At 36.2% G+C, this 14288-nt stretch overlaps 1 protein-coding gene across 1 annotated transcript; it reads right to left on the bottom strand.

Annotated features, from left to right (window-relative positions):
- Positions 1–13027: 13027 nt before the first annotated feature.
- Positions 13028–13967, bottom strand: LOC120185575 (RING-H2 finger protein ATL74-like). The gene has a single exon (XM_039189750.1). The coding sequence runs from the start codon at positions 13650–13652 to the stop codon at positions 13086–13088; it is 567 nt and encodes a 188-aa protein (XP_039045681.1). The 5' UTR covers positions 13653–13967; the 3' UTR covers positions 13028–13085.
- Positions 13968–14288: the final 321 nt, after the last annotated feature.

Genomic DNA, 14288 nt, shown 5'->3' with positions numbered 1-14288 from the left:
AAAGGTCTTCCAATCGGGCTTCTATTTTCCATCATTATTTAAAGATGCCCACGAATTTTGCAAAGCATGTGACAGATACCAGCGCACTGGAAACCTTTCCAGACGACATGAAATGTCGCTGTAAAATATTCTGGAGATAGAACTTTTCGATGTTTGGGGCATTGATTTTATGGGACCATTCCTATCTTCTTTTGGGGATTTATACATTTTGCTTACGGTGGATTGTGTCTCGAATTGGGTTAAAACAATTGCTACGCCGAGGAACGACTCGAAGACGGTGCTCAAGTTCCTTCACAAGAATATATCCACACAATTTGGAGTACCGAGAGCCATCATTAACGAAGAGGGCACCCACTTCGATAATAGATTAATTGCCAAAGCATTGCAAAAATATGGAGTGCGACATAAGATTGCCATGGCATACCACCCACAGACAAATGGGCAAGCTGAAGTGTCCAATCGTGAAGTCAAGCAAATACTTGAGAAGGTGGTGAACCCTCGAAGGAACGATTGGTCCCCCAAGCTTGATGAAGCATTATGGGCCTATCGTACGGCATTTATAACGCCTCTGGGAATGTCGCCTTTTAAGATGGTATATAGAAAAGCCTGCCACCTTCCAGTTGAGTTAGAACACAAGGCATACTGGGCAATCAAGAAGCTGAACTTCGACGTACAACTTGCTGGGGAGAAACGATTGCTCGGTATAAATGAAATGGAGGAGTTTCAAGCCCAAGCATATGAAAATGCCAAGCTCTACAAGGAAAAGACTAAGAAGTGGCATGACAAAAATCTTTTGCCACGGTATTTTCATAAAGGCCAGAAAGTATTGTTGTTCAACTCAAGGCTCAAACTCTTTCCTGGCAAACTAAAGTCACGTTGGTCGGGACCGTTTGAAGTTCACCATGTTTATCCATATGGCGCTGTTGATATCAAGAATATAGACGATGGATCCATTTTTAAATTCAACGGCCAACGCCTGAAGGCCTACCAAGGAATCCCACCTGCGCGTGACAAGTCAGTGCTGCTCTTGCACGATGTCGACACGGGTCCGGCATCTTAAGGATGCCATGACATTTTAAATTTACTCTTGTGTATAAATAATTTTGATATTACTAGTATTTTTAGTCTTTATTATTTTTAATTAATTATGTTTGTTTTATTTTTGTGCAAGAGACTTCCCACATGACCAACATGTGAAGAGTATGAAGGAAGCTTGTGAAATTTGGACGGCAAAAGTGAATAGTAAAATGAGGGACTTTTTCACTTTTACCTAGGATTAAAATTTTTTAACTTTTAATTTTTGTTTTCTTCCCGCCTTGACCCCACAATTTCTTCTTTTATCCCCCATATAATCTTATTTCTTGTTTTTATCTTCATTTCTTTTTCACTTTTCCTTTCACTTTTTCGTATTTCATCTTCTTCTTCTTTCTTTGACCGACACCGCCATAAACGTCCAAGGCTTCAAAGTTTTTCTTCTTTTCTCATTTTCTCTTTTGATCATGGTTTGTTCCCACCCCCCTACGCCATCTTCACCACCACGGTTTGTGGATGATTCTGCCCGCGAACGTTTCCAAACACTCAAAAACCGTCGAGTCTTTTTCGAGTTGGGATTTGTCTTCTCTGAGGAAGAAGATGCAACCTTAGGGAGTGAGGTTCTCGACGTGGTCACCACGCATAAGTGGCATAAATTTGCCAAGCATCCCGCAACCGTCAACGCCACTCTAGCAAAGGAGTTTTACTCCAACATATCAGAGCCAAACCAGCATGTCGTGACGGTTTGCAGCATTTCTATTCGTTTTACTCCTTCTGCAATTAATCGTTATTTTAAACTACAGGTTGTTGAAGACCAGCATGCTACTTTTGCTCAAGATGCTGACAACGAAACTTACCAAGGCATACTGGAAGATCTCAGTCTTCCGGACACATAATGGAATGGGCAGCAAATGAGCCGCAAGACCGTGGATCGGGAGAGACTCCTTCCACAAGTGAGGTTATGGAATCATTTCATGAAGCACAAACTTTTACCCACTTCCCACAACACGACTGTGTCTTGCCAGTGAATGCTTCTGCTTCACTCGATCATCTTTGGGCGAGCCATTGATGTAGGACAGATTATAGTAGAGTAGAATCATTTGTTCCTGAAGCGCCCTGCCAGTTCCTTGGTATTTTCAAATCTCATCACCGCATTATGCTTTAAAAAGAAGGTCCCCGGAGAAATGTTTGATGAGATTTTACCGGGTATTGCTGGGATCACCAAAGCAAAAATCCCTTTGTTGTTGGGATTGAAGGAAGCAAAGGGGAAGGAAAAAGAGGCATCCACATCTCGCGTATCACCATCTCCAAATACCAAGGCAAATTCAGATGCACTGTAGCAGGCAGTCCAGCGCACTCAAGATCATGTCGGGCAGCTGTCTGACAAACTGATGATATATTTTGCCTATGCCAAACGCTGAGATGAATTTCTCACCAGTGCCTTGATGGAATTCCTCCCGCACACAAACTTCACCATTCCTGTCTTCTTAGATATACTCGTTCCACTGAATGAGGATACCGAGGCATCTACAGAAGCACCTCATCCTACCCATACTGATGTCCCTCAATCACATGGTGCAGAGAGTCCCCAGCCTACTGAACCTGAGGAGCCTGCTGACGCTGAAGAGAACGATGATCCTGACCCAGTCCATGTTGTAGCACCCGATACAGATCAAGAAGTCAACCTCCAACTCGCTAATATCCCGGAGCCAACACAACTTGTTGAACCTTTGGAGGTAGAACACCCTGAAGTACCACAACCCACTGAGTCAACCGAGGAGTCACAATTCGAGATGCCACGGTAAGCTCCTTTGCGTAGGAGCTGACGTCGCCTTAGGAAGGCATCTCAGCATCAGAAGCCCCCACTCTGAGCCGTTCTATAAGGACCTAGCACTCCTCCAGCCACACCTACATATGAGTCTGAGCACTCTAGCCCCGCCAAGCTACAAAAATGCACTCGCCGCGTAGCCGCTGCACCACCACCCGTTTAAAGTCAAGGTACCTTACATTTGCATTGCATTCATAGCATGTAGTTTCATTTTTCTTAGTTTACTAAGAATTGGGGACAATGCTTCTCTGAAGTTTGGGGGAAGTAGGGTTCTCGCATCACTACATGATAGTAGTAGTAAAATACATATGCCATGACATTAGTAATTGCTTGAATAGTTTTCTGGAATCAGTTAAGGATGCCCGATGATGATGAATTTGATGGCTATGATAGAATATACATGACTGGTTGAGGATGATAGAACCAACTCTAGGACTTGCTTCTTTGAAACCCTTGATTACACGATTGTATGTTTTCCATGTTTGAGAAACTTAGAAATCTTTTATAAGAGAATTCTTAAAATGTCTTGGCATAAAACTTTGACTGATGAAAGCCCTGTTTAAAAAAAAGTATGAAGTTATGAATAAATGCCTAGGCATATCTGTAGAGAGACATTTCGCTATGCCATGTCATATGAGTGAATGAAAGATATCACGGGATGCCTCTATCTGACTAGCTCGGGGGTGGAATGTATGGTCCCTTTCACCTAGAGTGTGGGATGATAGAGTGATGGGCTGACTCCTCTCGTAGCAGAACTAATAAAAGAAAAGAAAGGCGAGGTGGGAGCTGACTTAGAAAATGTCATGTCAAATGGAAAGCTTGCATAGAAGAATTTTAGGTTTGTTAAGCGTGGACTGGATATAAACACGCATACACTCAAACAAAGAATCTTGCCCTAGGGGACAGTACTAGATTTCTCGACCTAGTCTAGCATGTTGAAGCCATGTATGTTGAGGGCTGAAATTTGATTCCATGAAACTATTTGACTTTTGAACTTGTCATGGTAATTTTGTTTTGCTTATTACTATCCATTGCTTGAGGACAAGCAATAACTTAAGTTTGGGGGTGTGATAACTCTTTAAAAGGTTATTTTGGGGCCTTTTAACTTAAGTTATTGAATGTTTAAAGGCTCATTTAGGACCATGTAGATACATTTAGAAGCATTTAGTTGCATGTGGTAGATTTCGATTTACCGTGGCATTTTATTTTTACAGCGGTGCTACTTTATGGGAAAGGTACTTTGTATGATGATGTGCAGGTATTGAGAGCAAGGAGAAGAGGAAAGAAAATACCGTGACATAAGGAGATTGCTGAGCAAAATGAATTTGCTGAGGTCAACCGGCATTTCGAAAGTGTTGTAAGTACGGGAATATATTTTTGAAGCCAGCTGTCCGAGAGCTCTGCCCGAGAAATCCACCTCGAAGATACGCCTGGAGGGATCAGCGCTGAAACCGCCGGTTTTGCTGATGACGCCACCTGACCCTGCAGATCCTGGCTGTCCTTAGGTGTCTGCCATGAGATTATGTCGGTCACTCAGCCAGCTACCCAAGCTGTATCATCACATGTCTTGCCCGACTCCCAAGCAAAGTTAACCATGGTTTGGGAAAGTCAACTCTTAGTTCAAGGGTTAATTTTCCCCTATAAATAGAGGATGAAACCAAATTATTAGAGACTTTAGTTTCACCTAGATTTGAGCTTAAAAAGTTAGAGTGAGAATATCTCACCTCTCTTAGTAAATCAGTCTTGACGTGGTATTTCTCCTTGACTAGCATAAAGGTGTGGCGTTCTGAGCATCCGAGAGGAGCCAGTCCGCTGGGAGTAGTTCCTGGTGGCCGAGATGAGCATTAGGCAGTACACGTCGAAGGATTTCTCTCATTCCCATTGTTCTTTGCTTTCATATTTTATTGTTGGGTTGTAAGAAACGAATGGAACTTGTCTTGAACTTGTTTATTTCGAACCCCACCATGAACTAATCATATTTGGTGGGAGTTTGCTTGGATGTCTAAGTTTTATTTTCAATGAATGGTTGCTTTATTATGTTTTAATTTGTTTTGTTTATGAAACTTAATGCTTTGAGGTTGTAGGAGCTATGAGAGTATCATTTCCTTAGAAGGTGTTTAGGGTTCGAGAGAATACCTAGGCAAAATATATTTAGTCTTCGAGAGAAGCTAAGGAGGAATTACATAAACATAGGGGTTCTAGAAAGTAACTAGGTCTAATCCATCTTAGAGATAAGAATAGGATTTCATTCGACTAAAAGGAGTAGAGCATAACCGATAGGTTAGATGTTAATGCTGCCGCAAAAAGGTATTACCGAGACATATCCTATTATCTGAACCAATAGGATCACTGCAGGAGTTTACACCAATCAGATTTGCAGGGCATCTTTAATCTGTCGAGTCCCTTACTAGAGATAGCTTAGGGAACTTTAGTAAACTCTGTCGGGCAGGTTAAGCATAGAGGAAATACCATTCAGAGAAATAGACTTAGGTTTTCCTAGTGACTCCCATCAATCATTCCCATTGCTGCTAGTTGTGTGAGAAAGCTAAAGTCCTATAAATTAAATCCAATATTTGTATTTTTATTTTGCCTTGACATTTCCATTTTGCTTGCACATATTACAATTTCATTTGCCACGACATATTCAATTACTACCACACCACCATCATTCCATTTCCACATCAGTCATTCCATTTTACCACAACATTATCATTTGTATATACCATCACTAACTTGACTTAGGTGACAAAGTAAAGTGCCTTGACAAACCTATTTGATTTCCCCAATTCCCTGTAGAGAAGATACTCGACTTATCACTTTATTACTTGTTCGATTGTGTATACTTGCACACATATACGCACTCATTTTTAGTACTCACAAAGAGCGGACACTACGATATTCACAATGAGCGTTCTCATCATAGTACCTAGGGTACGGGGGCTTCATGGATTTCTCTGGATATGGTGACACCACATGTGCGTCAAACAACTGTTGGTAAAGCTCCTTATATATCATAGGATTGAAATGTTCTCATTTTTTATGAGACATATGAATGTAATAAAAAAAGAAAAAAGTAATGCGAAATATACAGGAATGCATGATGCATGCAATGTTCGAGGCATTAATCCAAAAAATATGTCTACTATTAGAAATAATCCTTATTGGGGACAAAAGTGTTTTATCTTTTAAGAGACAAAAATATCCTGACAGCTTCTGACATGTTGGTCAATCTTCTGCCTTTGTCTATCACCGGTTGAATAACCTGTCGAACCGCTCTGGCTTCTCTAGATGAACCATGCAAATGTTGAGTTGCTTTTTGTACTAGCCTAAGAAGTCTCGAATGATTGCATCTCTGGCATTTATCTTTTGTTGAACCTGTTCCCAACGAATACGTCATTGGAGTCCTCAATTGAGAGGAACTATGTGAAGTTCATTTGTCTGTTTCTTGAATTCGTCAGCAATGGTCTCTAATTTCAGCTATTATTTTGCCATTGTTGTCTTTGAAGGGACTCCCAAGATCAGTAACCTTCATCTTACCCCCTGCAACATCTGCCAGTTAGTTCTTCAAAGATAGATTTTCATTGTGCTTGATGCAGACCCGGATCATTCTGAGTTCTTTATAATGTAGCAGAGTGATATACTCTTCAATTATGGGCACCACGTCTTCTGGATTGAATGTGACACATAGTCGCCTTGTAAACTGTCCTCTGCATTTTCATCTCTTGTATTACAACCCCTTTGTCCATTAATGCAGATTATTCATGTTTAACAAACACGTTTTTGGTGGATCAACACCTCTTTTAAATGATGCGAATGATGAGAACAAAATGAAAGAGAACAAAGAATAAAAAGAGTTAGTGAGGTAAATCAAAACAATAAAAAATGAAAAATCCTACCCCGCATGATGTCTACCCCACATGCTTTAATTCTTACCCAGACATGATCTCTATCCCGCATGCTAATTTTAAATAAATCCTAACCGCATATTTGTCTAGTTCGCAAGCTTTGAACATAAAATAAAGCATGAAACAAAGTAACCTAGGGTTTGGAATGAGGTTTTGGGGTGGGCTCTAATTCCCTATACTCTCCCAGTTTAGGTTCTAAAAAGGTACTCGAATTCTCCTTATTGGTGTCCCTTGGGCTTGCCAGACCCTTAGTCCTAATCTCATTACAAGTTTATGTGGACTAAGTTAAACTCGAGAGGATACATTCCCTTATGCCCATACGGAGAATAAATTCACACGAAGACATAAGGTATATGAATCCCGAAGGTTACTTGCTAGGCCCATACGGTGAATAAATTCACACGAAGGCGTCGCTTTCATCCCCACTTAAAAGGGTTCGGAGCTCGGGTATAGAGCCAGAGATGAAAACTTTTTGAAAAATCTATAATCATTGAAAAAGCGTTAGTACAACTATTTATTTGAAAAATAAAAATAATCAAATATACATAATAAGAATTGAAGAATTAAATTAAAATTTAAACTTTCAATTTTCACTTAAAAAGATAACCGAAAATTAATTCGGCCTGACTCACTTACCATCCCTAGTAGAGTTGTCAAGCTGTCGGAACCGTCTTTCGAGTAGGCCCTGAATTGGGCTTCGACTTGGATTAAATGGATTGGAGTCGCCACCGACCATTTTAAAACGAATTTAGGTGGGTCGGACACCATCTTACCTGATCTGCGTTGTACCAGAAAGATGTCGGGCTCGGGAGTCAATTACGGTCAATGAAGGATTAGCACCCTTGAACTGCCCTTTCGGTACCAATTAATTTATCGGTTGTCTTTAACTGCGAAAATTAAAAATTTAAATTTAAAACATTTGATTCGAACTACTTACCTTTGATTGGTTAGAAAAAAGTCAGTATATTATGAAACAAGTTCTTAGGTCAGCTCAAAAAAAACTTAAATGTAAAAGATAATTGTGTACCAAATCCACACCATGAGAATAAAAGATCAGATTGCAAATAAAGTAGCTCATTAAGATAAGTATTGGTAAAATAGAGACACTGAGATGAGGAAACAAGAATATTTAGCAAAAACACTAGGGTAGTTAATCGATCAAAACTTTTGGACATCAAAGGAAATATTTGAAATAAAGATTTCGAGCAAATTCATTGAATTGGTAGACCATATCTGACACTGAATTGAGAGGATGTCAAGTTTATATGTGCATTATATATATACATACATAAACAGTAGACATAAACCACGCCATACATTACATTGTCATTGATTGATTAATAAAACATGATCAACGCCTCACTTTCTTTTCTAAACCAGACAGAATAATCTGCATCGCATTAAAATCGCTTAATAACATGTACACAAACACCCAAAAAATTGTTCAACCAAGCTCTCACTACCATGATCAGAGTAACATCTCATGTCATATCCAAGAAAATTTAAGAGAAGCAGAAGAGAAATTTGTCTTTGAGATTTACTAGTCGATACATAGATATACATATATCCTATACTTCAGTTTTATGGATCAGGACTTAACTTCATTCTTTGTATGAAATTGCAGAGGCGGATTCATCCAAGATCAACTCCAGACATGAGATTAAAATTCAGTGTCGAAACAAAATACCATGATCTTTGAAACCATGGACCTCACAAATGGGATATAGCTCAAGCATTTTTCATTGGTTTATGCAAAATGTCGATGGTGGTACAGCATCACTCCATGGCGGTGGAGCAAATAAGCCTCTTATTTTTTATGCATTCAAGCGAGGAACAAGTTCCATCAACAATTGATCATTTAACCATATTCGAGAACACATGTTCGTAACTTTTCCAGCTATGCTCTCGAGAAGCTCAATCAAGGGAGATGAGAGAAGGTCGGCTTCTCTTTGCAGAACATCGAGAGTCGCCATGACTGTGATATTTTTCCTCTGTGATTGAATGGTTTTGGAGAGTATCAACTGCGAACACTTATTTCTGCTTTGTAGGAGCTTGGAGCCTCCTCGTAATCATAGTTGTTGCCATAGTTGCAGAAGATAGTAGCCGAGGACCTCGAGAAATAGATTTGGATGTGAGTATGGGTTGTCGACTGTGAACGATCGTAAAAGAAGAAGGAGATTGGGGTTTAATGAAGAAGGAACGTTTTGGAATTTTGGGCTCTCAGTTCTCCTATCTTCCCTCTTCAATTCCTTTTTTTGCCTTCCCCCTCTGTGTATGTCCCTCAACATTATTTAAAGTTAACTAGCCCCAGATTCCCACTTTCCTTCAAACATGCATGAGCTTAGACGTGCGAGGTGGTGGGTGGGGGTTGGTCATGTAGGTGAGTAGTGGTTTAGTGGGTAGTTTGTAGGAAATAGGGGTCGAACAAAAAACCTGCAAAAATAAAAAAAAAAATAATAATAAAAATAAATAAATAAATAATATATTTTTAAAATTCGAACAAAAACGAGTGTCTACAGTTTTTTCAGATAATTAGATAGTGTCTAGACCAATTTTTTTATAATTGGATACCCGACCAACTAGTTTTAATATATATATATATATATATATATATATATAGTTTAAATTATATATTTTTTAGTTTCTTAATATTTTTACCTTTAAATTAAATTTATATCCCTAATTTTTTCTTAGATTTGCATTATTTACTTTTAAGTTTTAAATTTTTAAAAGATATTTTTATTAATTTGTTAATATGATATTTGTAAAAAAATCACGATTGATATTTATATTTTTAATGTTGTTTTAGAAATAAACTTTAATAAATATATATACCCAAATATTATTTATCCTTAAAACTAACTTCAAATCACTAATATTTGTGTGTAGATCATGTATTATGAACTTTTAAACTTTTATGTATTTCCTATGTGATTTTAAAAAATAAATTAAAATTTTAAAAAAATAAATTGGGTACTCGTGAATTGAAAACGTGAGTACCAGGATTTTATGGGTACCAGGATTTTACGGGTACCCAACTATCGAGTACCTGAACTTAATGGGTCGGGTCACGAGTAGACAAAAATACTACCGGGAGAACTGGGTACCCGGTTTTTAACACCCATATCCCTAGATATGGTGTTAAGTATTAAGTAATCCCCACAAGATAATCAATATTAATATTTATTTAAACAAAATCTAGGGTAAAGTACACAAATGGTCGCTCGACTATAGGAAGTTGCGTTATTGAATCCATCTATTATATGATATTATTTTATTGAGTTTTCTTGTTATTAAAAGTTACAAAATGGTATGTTTCAAACCCATCATTTTTGTTAAAAAAATATGGTTGTTTTAGCTTGACATTATCTTGCTTTATAAATATAATAAAATCATATTTTAATGATGCATATTGACACTGTCATAGCTTTCTAGAATTGACATCGCCCTTTTAAGCAATGGCTTGACAACATAGTGTTTCAAACACTAGCTCGACGACATAATAATATAAATAGAGAATCAATCCACAAAATACAACTAAACGATTTTATGATCAACTTTTATTATATTCCAATCAACATGTTAACGTATAACTCAGACAATTGCTAGTTTTTTAATAGAAAATGGTGAGTTGAGAACATATGAATAGTCGTGTGAACATTTTGTAACTTTTAATAGTTGGTGGGCTCAATAAAATAATACCATATAGTCAATAGATCATTTTATAATTTTTAATAGTAAGAGGACTGAACAAAGTAGTACACTAGAGTCAGGGGACCATTTGTGTACTTTACCCAAAAATCAACCTACAAATTAATTCAGACATGATAAACACTAAATCTTGGGGGTAAATTATCTACTTAGTCATTTAACTATTTTCTAATTTTTGTTATATTCAATCAACTATTATTTTTTCAAAATCATACTTAATGTTACATTTTAGTTATATTTAAAATTAATGGTGATGTTGATGTGATGTTTTTATTTTTAATGTCGACGTTACATTATCTCATGGTGACGCATCAAAATTACCATTATTTTTTTAATGATATGTGATTAAAATAGAACAAAAACGTAATATTATGTATAATTTAAAAAAACTAATAGTTAAATAACTAAAACAAAAACTAAATAATATATTGATTACCAAATAGATAATTTACTCTAAATCTTAATTGTCTATAATGATGTTTAAAATAAAATTTACCGACTCAATTTCATGCTACTAAATAAATATTGAATTTAAACCTCTAAACAAACCTATTTTCGTGCCCCTCATGATATATTTAGTATCATACCATTAGCACTAACCAAGTCACTTTGGTAGTAAAAAAAATATTGTTATTTTTTAAAATCTCGAGTTTGAATATTAGAAATACTAAGGTATGAGCATTTAGCAGGGGAAGGCAAGAGGAGCTAGTGTGGGCCTTAGCCCCCCAAAATTTAAAAAATTACAATATAGACCATTAAAATTTAAAAAAAAAATTGGCCCCTCAATTATTTTTTAGAAATTTAGGTTAAACTTTAAAATTTTTGAATCTTCTTAATTAAACTCATTCCCATAATTTTTAAAAAATTTCATAAAGCCTTTCAAAATTTCAAAAGTTTTAGTTAGACCTTAATTTTTGGGGAAAATGTAAACTAAACCCTTCAAAAATTTTAAAAAATTAATTTAAACCTCTGAATTTTTAAAAGTTTTAAATTGCCCCCACAACTTTATCACCAAGTTTTGTCACCGTAAGCGTTCAATATCAAATGGTTGAGAATTATCTTTAAACATATACTGCCTTATACTTACCCCATATTACTAAAAAAAAAATATTATGCCATCGATCAAATATTTTATTAAACTATAAAATGGTCTCGATAATTAAAGGAGTATTATTTTTCTTAGAGATCTTAGATTTAAGTACTTTCATCTGCATGGTTTATTGTCTATTGTCAATAATTAAGAAAGATTTTGAACATATACTACATTCTAATTATCCAAGAATATTCAAAAATATTTTATTAAATATATTTCCTACATAAAAAATATTTATAATACATAATTATGTGAAAATTCATAAATAAAGACGAGTATTCAATCGAGTCAAGTTAAAAAATTTTGAATTAGTCAAATTGATGAAACATCTTTTGTGATTTAAATTTTAGTGGAACCTAATTTCTCTTTAAATTCAATTACATTTCTTTATAATATTATGATACATATTGATTTTAATTTAAAATGTTTTATCTAATCATATATATATATATATATATATATATATCTTTATATATATATATATATCTTTATATTCTTTTCATACGGGTAAGTAAAATTTATAAATTTATAATATTATTTAATAAATCAAATGACATCTAAATTTAAAAATATGTTTGTAATGATAATTTTAGTTAATGGATTTTTAGTATAAATTATTGATGAAAATACAAAGGAGTCACAATAATTAATGGTAATCAAATATTTACGAAGAAATCAACCAAAGGATTCAAATTGAATAAAATAGGACTAAATTAAAAAAAGTAAATAAATAGAGTTTTTAATAGTAGAATTTAAAGTCACATATGTAATCTACTGTGTTAGTGGAACATGTGATTTAAATTTGATGAAAAATTAACTTAAAATGAAGAAGTAATTGGAGAAATATGAAAATTATGTAAATTTAAGGGATTAAATTAAAAAAAAAGAATTGACTTTCTAATACTCTACAATGGTTTAATGTGTAGTTCAAATTTGATAAAAAAACCCTAAAATGAGAAGAAATTAGAGAAATGTGAAAATCAAAGGATTAAATTATAAAATAATCAAATTCTATTTCTTAAATTGATAAATTTTATTTAGATTCAAACTCAAAAATCAAATTTAAAATTTGAATTAACTCAAAATTTAAGTAAAATTAAAATTTTGAATCGAATTAAATTTTAGTAGTATGTATTTATAAGTTACTGAATAGTGAATACGGGTCTTGACACGATTCCCCAAAAATATATAAAATCTTTGGGGACTTTAAGTCAATATTTCCCCATGTGAAGCGAGGAAGGAAGTCGGAAAGTGCAAAACAAGAGGGGCCAGTGCCTTAAATAATTCCAATACAGTAGTTAAAAACCATGTGCACATGCAAAAAAAAAAAAAAATCGAGTTGATTCACTGAATCTTTCTTTCATTACTTCTCCGAAGATCAAGATGATATTTTAACGGTTTATCTTCACCGTAACTATGTAAAAGAAGAATCTAACAGCTACAACAAGTACGGTAAAGCTCTAAAATCCACCTCTAGTTTTTAGACGAATGGGCAAATCGTATTTCATGACTTCCACTATTCGACAACCACAGCAACACTGCCATTTTGATGATCACCTAAGCCGTTTTCTGGTTGCCTTACGGCACTGAGTCCTTGGGATGACTCGGTTTTCGGTGCACTGAGCTGAAGCAGCGAGTGCCGACAATTCGGACAAGATGAGTGTGACAGCAGCCACGTGTCAATACACCTCACATGGAACCCATGCTTACATTTCGGCAGCACTCTAACTTTTTCTCCATCCACGAACTCTCCCAGGCAGATGGGGCACTCGGTCGACGGGAAGATCACGCCTTCACCGTAAACGGCCACCGGAATTTGCTTCAAATCTCGTTTCTTGAGCCCCGTAGTCGCCATCCGAGCTGCTTCTTGCTCCGGGGTTTCCGAGGCAAAACTCCGGCTGCAACGTAGAGCGCAACGGACTATGGAGTTCAACCCCAAAGCACAGATTAAAGCACATAAAAGAGCTGCCAATATGACCACCATGTTGGTGTCGAACTTCGTCTCACTAATGTAAGAATCATGGGTTATGTTTCCGTTTCCCGGCGGCAAGCTCACCTCCGTCTCGAGCAGGCGGCGATGCATATTCACAGTTGCAGACAGACAACAACGCAGAACAAAAGGTGTGGGGGGAGGTTCCTTTAGGCTTACAGTAGTACAATAATGTTGTAAAGATTCCAGCTAGGAAAAAAGACATAAAGAGAGCATCTTCTTTGTTTCTAAGATAAGTAACATCCGGGACCAATTTCGCCTGCAGGATTCCCCAGCTTCTCAATAAAATGGTCCAAACATGCCTCTTCTATAGAACCCAAAAAAGGAAAAACCAAAAGGATTGGGATATGAAAACACCAAAAGCAAAGTTGAAGCCTTGTTGCCTTACCTGATTCTCTCTATTTTGGGTATAGAATCCATGGCTGCTCAAGCCAGAAAACTACAACACTAAGATGCTTAAGTTGTGCAGTGGGAGAAAGAGAGATTAAAGGGTAATTTATACCAAGTGGGTTGCTGTGGTTAAGGGTGTCAGGTTTTCAAGAGATATATAGTTAGATACAAGTGGAAGATTCGGAGTTAAAGAAATAATTGTGACGGGTTAGCCTGCCTAATCATGATTGGGGTGACATTTAAAAGGAGTTCGATAAAGGGTACCAAATCCCATCATGTTCCCTTTCATTAAACAGTTGTTTGGTAAACCAGAGTAGTTCCAGCGTGATTGAAGCCAAT

The sequence above is a fragment of the Hibiscus syriacus genome, unplaced genomic scaffold (genome assembly GCF_006381635.1).
Source record: "Hibiscus syriacus cultivar Baekdansim isolate YM2019G1 unplaced genomic scaffold, ASM638163v2 tig00113124_pilon, whole genome shotgun sequence".
Classification (NCBI taxonomy): Eukaryota; Viridiplantae; Streptophyta; class Magnoliopsida; order Malvales; family Malvaceae; genus Hibiscus; species Hibiscus syriacus.
This window is presented reverse-complemented; position numbering and strand designations above follow the sequence as displayed.